This window comes from Emydura macquarii, unplaced genomic scaffold, assembly GCF_026122565.2.
Source record: "Emydura macquarii macquarii isolate MOO-44397 ecotype Brisbane River unplaced genomic scaffold, CSIRO-AGI_Emac_v2 contig_2897, whole genome shotgun sequence".
NCBI classification, from domain to species: Eukaryota; Metazoa; Chordata; order Testudines; family Chelidae; genus Emydura; species Emydura macquarii.
In genome coordinates, this window is record NW_027133034.1 from 10,620,312 (window position 1) to 10,635,493 (window position 15,182).

Below are 15,182 nucleotides of genomic sequence, written 5' to 3' on the forward strand. Positions count from 1 at the left end.
GTTGTAATACATTCAAAGTCATTTTGAGTTGTCATTAAACTAGAAAGATCATCAATTAAGGCTCTGCTTGCAGGTGTAGTGGCTCAAAGGCATAGGTTACAATTAACCACATATAAGAGCTTGTTTACACTTCAAATTTGTTGTAGGTCAACTTGAGATGTTCCCTGTTAAAAACGCCTTCATCCACAGACAATGTTTTGTTGTATATTATCTGGTGTTTTAATACGTTATCAAACCCATTTTGGAACCGGATTGAGTTTAGCCATGGCAAAGCAGGTGTGGCTGCAGTCACATCCCATAACAAGTGTTGTGCATCTGTCAGATCTTCCTGCCAATATCCCACACTGCTTTGTTGGATGCCTGGGTCAGCTTTGTCCCTCTACAGCTCCGGGATCATCCTAACTGGATGTCACCTCACCACTGAAATACTTGCATACAGCCAGATGCAATCCTTTGTAATTCCAACTTGTGGGGAGTTCACACATACTTATGTCATACTCCTGATCACTTCCTATACATTGCCTCATATTGCTGCACCATGGTCCCGTACTGAGATTCTGGATTTTGTTGCGCTCTGGTGAGAGGAGCTTTACTTTGCCCATCCGTCTTGTGGTACAGGTATACTAGCAGATACCATTGACACTGCTCTGAAAGGGGCATAACCAAGACGTTCTCCAGTGCCACAGTAAGCAAAAGAAGGTCTGAGGGGACACATGAAATACAATGTAACTGTACAGAGAGGTACTACACCCTGCTCTTACTTTGAGGAGTTTGACCATATCTTTGCTAGATGTGCACCACCATACCAGAGATGTGGACACCCTCACTGAACCACAGCCCAGGATGTGGGTAACACAGTGAGCCCAGTGAACACTGAATCAGAGTCATAATGCTCCAGACCACCTCCATTTAGACCTGGATGATGAACCTGAACCACAGGGTCTGACAGTGGCAAATTTGCTGCCATCAATCTAGACATAGCCTCAGTAATGTTAATAAAAATGCCTTACAAACAAACCTACATATTTCTCACAAGTTGCTCCCAGATACCGAAGTAGAAGCACAATGCTTCCCTTATTACATGCCACTTGAGTGGTTGCATCATTCCACAGAGGCCTTCTCTTTGGCTGTTCTAAACATTCACCAAGTGTGCCCAGCTCCTGCTCCCCTCCATGTGCAAGTCATTCTTGCTTGCCTTCACAATGGTTGTGCAAAACACAGCAAACAGCTATCAGAATAGGAAGATGTTCCTCATCAGCATCCTCCATTTACCTTTCAATCTTCCAAATGCATATTCCACAATCATTCTGTAATTACTCAGGGTATAGTTTAATAGTTCCTTCTTCCTATCCAATTGTCCAGGAAAAGGCTCCACAAGCCAGGGAGTTAGAAGGCAAGCTACATCTCTTGACTGAAGAAATGGCAATGCCATCAATGTCCATATTGACTTTGGGTGCAAAAGTGCCATTTGTAATTGTATGAAAACGTCCAGATTTTCTAAAGATCCAGATGTCATGAGCTTTTTCCAGACCAACCCACAATGGTGAACTTTCCACAGGGATCAACCAGGTCTTGCAGTACTATGAAGAAAATGTCCCTTTCTGTTGATGACCTCAGAGGCCTGATGTGGGGGGCAAAGAATAAGCACATGGGTCCCATCAGTAGCCCCTATACAATTTAGGAATTCCAACCATGTAAAGTCATTAATAGCCACCTACACACTGCCTAGTCTTATGACCTGAGACATCACCTTCAGGACAGTGGTGCACACTTCCATTACAACTGCCCCAATGGTTGATTACCGACAACAAACTGGTTAGCAAATGACCGGAAGCAATCAGGGGTGGGCAAGCTTCCAGGTATCAATGGCCATGGTGCTGGAAGCTCTCATGTTGGCGGTCTGCCACTGCAGCTCTGGTGTGAGCTCGGTGCATAATTTTAAGAAAGTAGCTTTTGACATCCTGAAGTTCTGCCATCACTGCTGGTCATCCCAAGTCTGCAGCACTATCCTGTCCCACCAGTCCACGCTAGTTGGCTAAGCCCAAAGGTGGCACTTCAGAGTGAATCTGCTCCAGGAAAAGATGCAGGATAAATGCTTGATTGTTTTCAGTCTCATCCTCCTCCTCAAATGTCTGGTTCTATAGTCACAGCACAACTTTAGATATTCTGCCATCAGTCTGTTTATATTCATGACTGTGAGGATCACAGCAGTCAGAGCTTCATCCAAGAAATAAAAATGGTGGAATGAAACAAAAGAAATCACCGGAATTATTCCATTTGACCCCAAGCCCCAAAATTCCACTGCCTTCCCACTGAATCCCAGAATTCAAAGTATGAAAAATCCCAGAAATCAGAGTAGATTGGCAGAACAATGCACTATGTGATGCCTGACCAGAGTGTGTTGAATGCTTATTCCCAAACATCTCTGTGGCCACAAAGACACGGAGCAACAAACAGTACCTTGATTGCAACACAAAATGCTGTGTGTACTTACTACTTGACAACGTTTGGCAATAGTTCTTCTGAAATATTTTTTAAAATGTGCAGAAAGTTGAAAGAAGAAACAGATAAATTTAGAAGCTAATGGGAAAAATTCACCACTGTTGTAAGCAGGTGCAACTCTGACCTCAAAAGACTTATGGGTGAATTTAGCCCACTGTGTTTGCTTTTCCACTACAAATCAGAAAAACAGTAAAGAACATATTTGTTGAGTGGCCAAATAAAACAGAGATTACCTTAAAGAAATCTCTGAATTCATCAGTTATATATGCAGAGGAACTACTGAAGAGAGAAAGAAAATGGAACACAGCAAGTCCATTATTCCACCCTTACATTTACTGATATTCAAATTAGTACTGACCCTTATTGCTTGGAGGATCCCATATCAGAATGGATTCAGACTAACACCGTCATTTTCTTGTAAACAAGATGTGAATAAGACCCATAGGATCATTCACTTACCTAAGACCCCTAAAATAACATGGCCAAACAACATGATTCAAGGACAGAGTGATAGACAACTTTAAATGTCATTTTGTAGATTTCTGCCATATCCATTAACATTTGTTTATTCATATTTTATGAGTTTTACATAGTATTTTATGTGTACATACATTTATTGATTATTCTCTTTGTACATAATTTTTTCCATTTGGCTTCAGGGAGTCAAATTATTACAAAGATTTGACTAGAGCACCCATATTAGCTTCCTTAAAGTAAAATATTTACAATTTGAGTCTAGTCATACTAAAGAATTAGATAATATTTACCTTTTCTTAATCCACTGCTAAAAAGAAAAAGAAACCTGCTCAAAGTGAATGCCTGAACTAAACTAAAATATCAGGTTATGAATTTGATAGGCTGTTATAAATCCATCAAAAAGTCAGTCAGTCAACACTGTCAATACTGAGAAGTGTGCTCCAAGAACACATAAACAATATTTATAAAAAGATATTTAAAAAAAACATACATAATCAAGTTAATGCAAATATACTGCATTTTCTTTTCTAAAAGAGAATAATCAGATTGTACCTTGGACCCTCTCAAAATATCCAAAAGGGACTTGTCCATATTATTATTTAGTGAGCCTGAAAAATCTAAACATTTCTCATATGAACAGCCCATGTAATTTATGAGGCAACAAAATAACCGGGTGCAGCAGGACTGATAAGTTAACTTCACTTTTCTTCCACTCATGAAACCCAGTGAAGTAGAAAAGTTTTTAGACAAAAACACTATATTTTAAGGGTCAATTTGGTTCACGTTCCATGGGCAATTTTAAAAATGGAGAATTCAGCTAGTAAACAACAGAGCAACAGGAAAATTAAACAGGACTATGGCAATGCACAACTCCACATGAAGTTGCTGCGATTTGATTTTGTGGAAAGCATAATAGAAAGACTTTCAGCACAAAATCAGCAAGTCCCCCTGTGAAAGCGTGTAGGTGTGCTGCGTGGGGCACACTACTCTGAGCCCCAAGGGAGTGTATGTATGCCACACCATGACTTCTGATTCAGGCAGCAACAGAATTGCTTTTACAGCTGCAACAAAGAGAAGCCAACACACATTCCCTTTTTAATAAGGCTTCAGGACAGGAAATTATTACCACAAATAATTCATCAGGATCTCGGTTCAGCACTCCCAAACTTAACATCCATACTCAAGTCTCTGAATCAGGTTAGGTTTGTCTCCTGGTGTCAGAGAGAGAAACTGACACTCACTGTAGCTTGCCTGGCTTCTACTCCCTTCTCTCTTCAGTTTCCCATTCCTGTGTTTCAATCAGGAAATCACAGGGTGGGACAAGGCCTGCTGGATTATCCCTTATCTGTAGGCTCCAGCCTGGCCCTTAAAAGGGTGGTACCTTCTCTCATTCCCAAAATAAGGATGTTTGTTCTTCCATTAAGCAATTATTTCTACAAGATAAAATGAAAAATTGTGGGAATTCATGCTGAAGTTTATTTACTGCTTTTTTCTAATGTTTAGGTGACCAACACCAAAAGGTACAGACCAATATCAGTGAAAGCTGAGAAAATAGTCTGTAAATATGTACATTTAATGTTGTAAATGAGACATATTTAGTATAGACATTCATAAATGCTGATACAGGACGAGTGATAAAGAGACAGCAGTTGGGTTTTAAAGACAACATCCTCTTACATAGCATGCCTCCTCCTCTCCCCACACTGCAGTCTCTCACTAATTGAACTAAAATTAAGTATACTGATAGATATATAGATCTCAGATGTGTGCAACAGGAACAGAACTTTTTCTCAAGGGAGGGGTAAAGAACAGTTTTGGCCATTGATAAAAGCTGTGAACAAGCAACGAGGAAATGTATTTCACACCCAATACATAAAGTTGTTGTAAGTATTCTTTTTAACACTACTTTGTGTTCCTATTCTGAATTTAAAACGGATAATTTAAACTCAAATGCAACAAAAAATAGAACACGCATAACTGCTTATCCAAATAATTTAAAAAACATGATGGAGCATATGTAAGGGGTATTTTTTCCAGTTATTGTCTTAACAGAAAATAGCAGATCTGTGCATATCCTAAAAGCTGTGAATGCTGAGTGATAACTGGAGTGGATATTGGTCTCCTTTAAAAAATTGTTTAATGGATTCAAAAGTGCCCTTTGAAATTCTGATTTCTTATCTGTCTTTATTGAGACTTCATGTAAGCTTCCTGGTCTCTTCAGTCCATTTCTGTCTGAACTGCCATAAGTGATTTGCCAAATCTACATTAATCCTTGAAAATTTAAACAGCTCTAACAGAAGAGATTGAGAATGGGACAGAGACTGATTCTACAGCCTGGTGTTAGGGCACTTATAGGGGATGTGGGAGACCTGGGTTCAAGTTCCTGCTCTGAATCAGGCACAGCAAAGACACATCTCCTGCATCTCAGGTGAGTGCCAGAACCACTGTGCTACTAGTTATAATGGTCTCTTGCCCCCACTCCCAAAAATCCACCCTGAACCCCAAAAACATTTAAATGAAACTGCCCCTTTTGTAGGAAAAGTTTCTGGTTTGACTAAGGAGCAATTTCCAACAAAACATTGTTGAAAAATTCCCAAGGAGCTCCACTGCCCACATTTCTGGTGTCCCTAGCAACCAGTGACTCTCCTGTTAATACCCCCTAGCCAACCTTCCCTCCCTACAGCCACACTGGGGTACCAGATGTATGTACCAAGAAGATGGAGAAGTCTTTTGTGCTAACCTCAAAGGGGTCCTGTATAGAGTCTGCTGCTTCTCAGAGGAAGCATGGTGCTTTTTCTCTGCTAGACAGTGACAATGGGGTCAGGCTGGAGGGACTGCCTTTTTGCCTGGTGGGCAAAGGTCCTAAAACCCCCAAGCCATGAGAAGGCAAAGATGTTGACAGCATCTGACCCATTTTAAGTAGATGTCACTCCAGCTGACCCTGTTCAGAAGCTAGGGGCAGCTCCGATGTGGTCAGGCTGCAAGTTGCTATCCTACAGGTCCTTCAGGAAGTGGCGGGATAGCAATCTCTATTGCAGATAGGCCCTGTCACAATCCTTTTCCAAAAATCTTCTGCATTATACTATCTGCCATCATGGCACTACATACTTGGCATGCAACTAATCCAGTGCATTATTAACCCTTGAAAGTTATTCACCCATGGTCACACAGACAAGAGGTCAATGAAATGAAAGGCAATAGATCTAGCAAGTAACTGAAGTAATAGATTGGCCTTGCATGTTACCTGTGAACCAGTTCTAGTAAAAGCTACCTACAACCCAAAGATTTGCTCTCTCCCAGGCCCATGGAACTCCCTGTTTTCCCCACACATCACATACCCCGCAAAAATGTAAAAAACAAACAAAAAACAAACAAACAAATAAAAATTCCCCACTCTCTCACATCAAATGCTTTTTAGTTTTCAATCAGGTTTTTGTTGAAATGCTGAGCATTCACAGAACAGCCTGAAATATGAACGAGTTACTCATACTGCATGTAACTCATACTGCATGTAACTGCCAAAATTCAGGGCTTGGAATTTCTGTGTAAGAGAGCATTTCTTCTGATAGCTTTCCCCATCTGTCAAGCCGTTACTCTTTTTTCAGTCAAAGCACTTCAAAATCCATTGATATGAGAGAAGAAAAGGAGTAATGTATTAATTTATAAGCTCTCTCATAAAGGGCTAAGTATTCTTTCATACACGTCATTCCCTCCTAGGAACAAGGAAACTGAATTGGACTCCGTTTCTTCTTCATTCACCATAGAAGGCAGGGTCGCCCTCCATCCCCACAGTGGCAGGGAGTTTAATTCACAAAACCATTGTACATTGGTGTTCCGCTGCAGGACAAGGTCAATATTGCAAAAGGAGCATACTCCTGTAGCAGCCACGCTTCCATTGGCTTTCCCTCTCCAGGAGGGTTTCCAGTCTGCAGTGGGGGAACCCATGTCAGTTTACTCAGTATAGTTGTGTGCAAAGATCGCCAACATGATGGCCAGGCGGGATGGGAGGGAAAGAGTTGGGAACCTAGTGCACATCCACAAACTGGTTTCCATAGGAGAGCTGGAAGATGTAACAGACTAGTGGGTGCAAACCTACAAACCTTCCAGTACTAGTGTGCTGGAACACACTACTCTCTGTTCACAAAAGCAGAGGATAGCAGAGAGACCAGTGTGTTAACGTTCACATAGCTTGTGCTACAATGCTGGCCTTATAGTCTTAATAGCAGACCCTAGGGAGTATTTTATTACTGAATGTGAAAGGCCTGCATTTTAGGAGGGACCATTTAAAGGAAAGCATTTTGGAAACAGAGGATTAACAATCTCCCCACAATTCAGAGGGAATCTACCAAAGGGAAGGAACTGTAAAATGAAGAGTTCACATTACTTCAAAATATCCTAAGTGCTGATGTCTATGCATTAGTCAGAGTGTAATTTCATTTTTCTGCGTACATTACTTAACTGTGCTGCTTGAGGAGCAGAAGTGGAACATGAATAAATGCCAAAAATAGAAAGTGAGGTGCTGTACCCAGCATTAGGGAGCTGTATGTTCAGAGATGCAAACAGTGGTATCTTCACTAAGGAAAGTAAGGACAAATGGATCCCACAGGACCCAGCAGCAGCCACCACTACTAAACAACAAATCTGGCAACAATCCAACCACGAGAAAGTGCTCACTGGGATTCTGTCTACATTAACATCTGAGATAGTGTTTGCACCTTTCTGGAGCACTGTGCTTAAAACACCCAAGGATTAATTTCAAGATGGAGCAAATTTCTTAAATAAAATATGTAGAAGTACATTTTGTTTGTCCCAGTAATTCAGGGATAATAAACCTGGTCTGTCAAGCCTTTTCAAGGGGAAAAAAAAAAAACTAAACAAGGTTTTTAAAAAGTACACTGGAGTGTAACAGGAAGCCAATACTATTTAGATTCTTATATAGCGTCTCCCACCACAGTGTCCGAATGCCCACTGCTGATTTTCGTTTGTGTTTTATCTCATGACTACTTACGTTGTGTTTTCCCAAACAAAGTTTTTAATAGCAAACTCTGGTTCAGAACAAGGTGCCATATCATTTCACGTGGAGCACAAGTCCATTTTACTACAACTCCTTTTACTTTCCTATTTAATCAGCTACATCCAGTCTGCTGAAATCTGGTGATCCCTGAAGATCACAACTCAGAGTGCAGGGCAGAAAGCACTCCATAACAGGAACAAGAACCCAAAAATTATTCCCAGCAGCAGAAGACATCCAGTAGCAATGTGGGAACATACTACTGGGTCAGGGATGGTTTTCAAAAGAAAAAAAATCTGTGAGGAAGGAACACCTCCCTAGTGAACATTAGTAATAAGAGGTCTTTTAAATATTATTATGACATCATTTAAAGTAGACGTGTGTGTTGTTTTCATACAAAGAATTTTCCACCTGTTAAAGCAGTATCGCCAGCCTCAAGCATTCAAAATTAATAGATTCTAGTTCTTCTGCAAAAATATCTGAATACTTCTGAGCCCTTCTGCTGATCATATCGGGCTTTGGGAGAAGTGAACGGGGGTACAACAATGTGCAAGACCTTCACATACGTGTAACAATTACCACCTATGTAAGTACAAGGGAATACAAACATCCTTGTAATTCCTGCTTCTATTTTTAATTTTAGAAGTTAATATAAAAGCCATAAGACCAAATATAGCAACGATAGCAGTACTAAGCTGTTGTCAGTTCCAGGGAAAATCGTCACTTCCATGTTAATATCTCGAATGAGCAATGCACTTTGTGGCAAAGGTTGGGATTCAGTGAAGCTTTAGACCTAGTCATTCCATTATCATCCAAATCTTCACTTTGGAGCAGCTGTTGACAAATGGCTGAATTTAATAATTGTGCATAGCATTTTTATAGACTTCCATCAGGTCTTTGATTCACTGCCTGAAGCAAGTTCGTGGGATCTAACAGGCAACTCTGTGCCCCTGGGAAGACAACATCATTGATAGAAGAGATCTATAATGGAATGGAAAGCAGTGGTCAAATTAATGGTAAATACAGAGAATGGTTTCCTATTTCCATGGGAGTTTGTTCAGCAAGGCTGTGTCCTGTCATCCTCATTGTTCAATATTGGCATTGACTGGATGGTGGATAAGCTTGAGGAGGCAGCTGTCAGTGGCATGGAGCTAAACACCATTCTGCTTTGAGATACTGAATATGCTGAGACAGAGTGACCTAAACAAACTGGAGGATTGGGCCAAAAGAAATCTAATTAGGTTCAACAAAGAAAAGTGCAGAGTCCTCCACTTAGGAAGGAAGAATCCCATGCACAGCTATAGACTGGGGACCGACGAGCTAGGCAGCAGCTCTGCAGAAAAGGACCTGGGGGTAACAGTGGATAAAAAGCTGGATATGAGTCAGCAGTGTGCCTGGTTGTCAAGAAGGCTAATAGCATATTGGGCTGCATTAGGAGGGGCATTGCCAGCAGGTCACGGGAAGTGATTATTCCCCTCTATTCGGCATTGGTGAGGCCGCATTTAGAATATTGTGTCCAGTTTTGGGCCCCCCACTACAAAAAGGATGTGGACAAGTTGTTGACAGTCCAGCAGAGGGCAACAAAAATGATTAGGGGGCTGGAGCACAGGACTTATGAGGAGAGGCTGAGGGAACTGGGCTTGTTTAGTCTGCAAAAGAGAAGAATGAGGGGGGATTTGATAGCGGCCTTTAACTACCTGAAAGGGGATTCCAGGGAGGATGGGGCTAGGCTGTTCTCGGTGGTGGCAGATGACAGAACAAGGAGCAACGGTCTCAAGTTGCAGGGCGGGAGGTCTAGGTTGGACATTAGGAAAAAGTTTTTCACTAGGAGGGTGGTGAAGCACTGGAATGGGTTACCTAGGGAGGTGGTGGAATCTCCATCCTTAAAGGTTTTTAAGCTGAGGCTTGACAAAGCCCTGGCTGGGATGATATAGCTGAGGTTAGTCCTGCTTTGAGCAGGGGGTTGGACTAGATGACCTCCTGAGGTCCCTTCCAACTCTAATATTCTATGATTCTATCATCTTCTCGGCTAAACTAGTGAATGGCTGCAGCTGAAGGCCAATCTGGTCATGCAAGAGCAGTGCACATCAGACTGGCTTTCATCCAGTTAAAACTAAGTCCCTGGCCGCTACCATCAAGCAGCCTTCAGCTTGGGGTTACAACCAGGTCAGTATGAACCTGTCCGGATGAGATGTTAAGCATGTGACAACTGTCAAATATTTGAGCAGAGTCACAGAAAACATTGGAAGATGTGGACACTCCTATGACAGCAGTCTCTATGGGGATGTCATGACATCAAGCTTGCCATGAAGCTACAGAGACACAGAACCAGAGCTATATTAATGCTGTTACATGTGAAAAGTAGATGCTGAGGAAGGCTGAAGATGCCTGGATTGATGTTTTCAATTCTTGTCGTCTTCATAACAAGTGGCAGGACAAGATCAAAATTAAGGATACTTATGGGGAATGTCAACAATTCACAGTAGGGAAAGTGGTCCCAGGGCAAATGTTGCTCGTAAGTGGCAGTTGCTCTTACAAGGTGTTGCTGCAAACAAGTGTCTACTGTATTCAAAGCTTAACCCAGCAACCACTTCCATCAGCACCAGCTTTCTTGGAAGGAGTATATTATTAAAATGGAAAACCAACAAATTCTGAAGCATGTTTACCAAGGAAAGCCCCTATATGGCCTGCAATCACATGAGCACCAAAAGCTTCAGTGGCCTGCTAAGATTGATAGTGAAGAACATAAACTGAATATCCAGCCAGACCACGTTAAGGACCTAGCCAGAGATTGATCTAGGTGATGTTCAACCTGCAAAGAGGCCATGACCCTTTGGGATTTACCATGATGATGATGAACTAGGTACAGAGATGCTTTTTTGACCCAGAAAGGACCAGCACAGGATCACGAAGCTAGGTTAGGTTAATTTTATCTCTGACATCAAAACAGAAGCAGAGTTTGGCCAATACTAACAACTTCTGAAAATCCCACTCATAACTTCTAAAGTGCTATTTAGCTAAAGTGCTATATTTATTATATTATAATTGTATGTAATGCATCCATGAGACACCAGATTTTGGTGTACTGCCCCCCAATTTGTCTCCCAGGAAAAGTTATTCTCTATTAAAAATTATTCAACATTTCTTTTACAACTCTGAATACTAGAGATCTGCGTTAGATTTCCATTTATTAAGTACTGCACATTTTGCAAGTAGAAGCGATGACTGCATCTACTGCTTTTGTGTTGGCTGAAAGATTTAAGCCGGCAGTTCCCAAACTGTAGGTCCTGATCCCAAGTGGGATCGCTTTATCAGCAGTTGGGGTCATGGCAATCCCAAGCGTGCAGAGGAGGCCATTTTATGAAATGGCCTCCTCTGCACAGTGTGACCTCACATGCACTGTATACATGACGTCACGTCACACGGAGGAAGCTATTTTGCTCTACAAAACGGCACCCTCCATGCAGCATGACCTCGCATGTACCGTTTGTGTATGAGGTTATGCAGTCCAGAGGACCCTGTTTTGTAAAGCAAAATGGCATCTTCCTTGTGGCATGATCTTGCACGTACAGTGTGGGTGAGGTCACACTGCGGGGAGGACACCATTTTAAAATGGCAACTTCCATGCTGTCTGAGGTAGTGGGAAACAACGCATCTGAAAATGGGGTCATGCAGGGAAAATGTTTGGGAACCACTGATTTAAGCAATTCTATTTCCTTACAGAGAGCAGTGTGCTAAGATTCCCACACATGAGGAAGTTGCAGAGTAAGGTCAACAGCACAGCTTGAAGAGGTCCTACCTTCTCATCCTGGTGCATTTTATTGGCATTTTCCATCTGAAAACCATGGAGGGATTGGATTTTATCAATCTGCTCTCGCTGCTTCTCTAGTTCTCCTTGGAATTCATTTTTTTTTAGTTCAACAGCCCCTCTCTCTGCTGCTGCCCTGCGGACTTTCCCTTCTAATTCCATTATCCGATTCTGAAATGAGGCAAAAAAACAAGAGACAAATATAGATGGTTCCTATGAGTCAGCGTTACAAGAAATATTTTGTTGTATGGTCTGAATTAAAACTTTCTGTGTAGAGACAATCTGATTCACCTGTTATGGATTTTCAGTCTGCCTTCTTCTTCTTCTTCACTGGCTACTTTTTATATTGCATTTATGGAGTGCCCCTCATCTCAAAGTTGTTGCCTCATCCGTTGAGTGGTTGTTGATTATTTATTTTTAAGAATTTACAATTAGTCACTTATTAGCTTTGAGGGTTCAAAAGGTTCTGGTCCCAGAATCAGGCACAGCAGAATTAAGTTCAGTGTCTATCTGGGAACCCCAGCATGCACAATGATGACACTGAGGCCAAACAAAGCTTTAAATACTTTTATTAGCATAATTAATAAAAACAAATTTTTCAACCCAAATAAAAAAGCTTAAGCTAATGTCTTACAGGATGTAAGTCTGTAGGTTTTTTACATTGCCACTACATAAAATACCTTTATGCTAGCTCTATGGGTTCCAAGTAGTCTACAAACTAATATGCCATTTCTATAAAGAGGCCACTTCAACCACTACTGAAATCCAGTAGCTGCTTAACCACACACAGCAACCTTATAGAACAGTTCAGGGAAAGAAGCAAATACCACCATATACCTTGTAACTAAACCTGCATTAAGAATGTCAATAGAGATTGAAATATAGAAGTTGGTTGAACACCAGAGTTAAAACCCCTACCCTGACAAAAAGTGTCATAGGGTCTTTAGGGATTAAGCGGTCAGAATGTGTTTTAGGTATCAGAGGAAGAAAATCACCTCTCAGATCACCAATAGATATTTCTGGAAGAGCCACCTAACTTCCCACTTCCCATGCAAGTACTGATATTCTTATTTTGTGTGATCAGGTGAGATCACAGCATCTGGTATATGGCTGCAGGGCAAAGATATGTATTTGTGAAGAACCCAACTTTACAAATATGGAAAGTTTAACATTATTTTCTGGATTGCTTCAAGACCATACTGAGAACTGGTGGAAGATTCAACAAAGGAAATATCACCATCATACATAGAGAACATGTCAAAAAATTAAGTCCGGATTTTTTTGGTTTGTTTGTTTTTTAAGAATTGATTCAATTTTTGTAGGACACTTTTGAGGTATCTCATATGCACTGTTCCTTGTTTTCTTAGAGTCATTTACATACTTCCTTCTAATATGTGTAACTGCCAGAATCAGTAGAGACTTTCTGGGGAACAAAAATCTCAACAGCATTTGTCAAAACCTATGAAAACATCTACAACCTCTGGGCTTGTTGTGTCAGTTACGAAAGTAAAAATATTGCTTAAGGACCGTCACTTAATTGCTTGAAGCCTGATACCTCTTTCATTACAAATTAATGAACATAGGCAATCAGTAATGGCCAACATACCTCTAGGTTACTGAATCAAGTGAGACCCAGAATGGTAAGGACTTTTGATTCACCATCTGTTATCAGTTTTGTGGCCTGTGTCATGACTTAATGGTCTCAACCCAGGTCTTAATGCATAGGTAACTACCACCAGAGAGAGGCCAGGGACTGAAGGAGCATGGAAGCTGAACTAACCTCTTCCCATAAGAAAAGAAATTCTTCTCTCAGGGAAGGGCTAAGACACATTGGCAGAATAGCAGTGAAAAAATTTATCCTGCCAGCATGGTACCAGTTCTGCAGGAAAAGGAGACTTCAGTTTCCTAGGGCTGTCAATTCAATTAAAATTCAGAAAACTCTGAAGATCTAGCATCTGTTCCATAGACAAGGTTGTGAAGAATTTTCTGTTACAGACCCAGTTTGCCAATTCCTCCCCCAATTTCACCAGAAATCAACCAATCCACCCAGCACAGCTGTGGTGTGCTGTTCTGGCAAGGGAGACTTTTTAGAAGAAAGCATGAGGAATAATTGTGACAGATATTATAATTATATATAGTATCTTTGGAGAAACATCTTGTATTAAGTTGATGTATCACTGTGGGCTAGGGCTTGCGTATATGTATGATTGTGCTCTACTCCATGGGAAGAGTTACCAGAGCTCTTACAAGAACTAAAACAGTGGGGGGTAATCACAGTGAATCATTGTAAACATCTCTAGACAGGTACCACCCACAAAGGAAGTTTCACATACTGGTTCAAACTGGGTTTCCAGCGAGTAGGAAAACAAAAGACTTGTGTCTTAAAAAGGCTGCATTTAAACTGTCTCAGGGCCTTCTGTCCAAGGGTCCCAACCCCGTAGAAGAGTTGGAAAAACTTTGGCCTACTAGGGATCTACAAGACTGATGAGTAATCTCTGCTTTTAGCATGTGTATAGGAACTTTTGTGTGATTTTTTTTGTATAGGTTTTCCCTGTAATGTTTTCACCTTATGAATAAATGTGCTTGCTTAGAAAGAGCTGCATGGCAATTTATAACTGTTGGCAATACACTGTTCATAGCCCTCAGAGAGAAAGCAAAGCACAGGCACTGGACTTTAGGCACTCTGGCTTGCTTGGGATATCTCAGTGTATGGCAAGTGGCTGTGCAGCTTTGAAACACCTCTGGTCAGAAGGGAGTGGGACAGGGTCCTTTCCTAGACACAGCTGATGGCTGGAGATCTGAGACCTAACTAGTAACTCCTGGAGTGGAGCATGGAGTGGCAGATACAAGTGCTGTTTCCTACAACTGTGACAGTAATCAGATAAGGTCTTCATGGGAATATAATCCAGGGGTATTTCACTTCAACGTTAAAAAGGAAGAATGTCATAAGTCAAAAACAGCTTGGCTTAGAGACATCAATCTTGCAATTAGATCAATGTGGTCAGACCCTATGCAGAACCTCATTAGCTGGTTTAAGAACGAGTATTCATCATTTCAACAAAACAGGCAAAGGCACCAGTCCTCAGTGAGGTCTACAAAGCAAACTAAAGACCCCACAAATGGAGCCCCACTGAATCTCAGTTAGATTGTAAGGTCTAATGAGCGTTCTAAAAAGCCCCAGCTCAGATAACAAGGACCAGTAGGCCCCCCAGCATTCATTCACCCTGTCTTGTATAATTGCAGTAACTTGTTCTGCACTACATTTCCACATATTAAGATTAGGTAAAGTTGTGAAATCTAATTTAGATTTCTCAGTCAACATCTTCATTAAGAAAACATTATTGCCTTGCAAGTAGCCAGTGGTCATTTTTAAACACCCCTCTG

The 15,182-nt window shown here is 41.2% G+C and overlaps 1 protein-coding gene across 7 annotated transcripts in view; it reads right to left on the reverse strand.

The window, feature by feature from the left end:
• Positions 1-15,182, reverse strand: part of GOLM1 (golgi membrane protein 1) — a 71,224-nt gene that overhangs the window by 44,945 nt on the left and 11,097 nt on the right. For 5 of the 7 annotated variants that reach the window (XR_010923951.1, XR_010923952.1, XM_067569031.1 and 2 more), the window contains exon 3: positions 11,790-11,969. The exons of 1 other annotated variant lie outside the window; for it this stretch is intronic. Coding sequence is in view for 4 of the 6 variants with exons in the window: in XM_067569031.1 (XP_067425132.1) it covers positions 11,790-11,969 (180 nt within the window). In the remaining 2 variants the exon portion in view is untranslated. Of the gene's footprint in view, positions 1-11,789; positions 11,970-12,089; positions 12,201-15,182 lie in introns of those variants that run through there. One more of the 7 variants, XM_067569029.1, reaches the window with a different exon arrangement.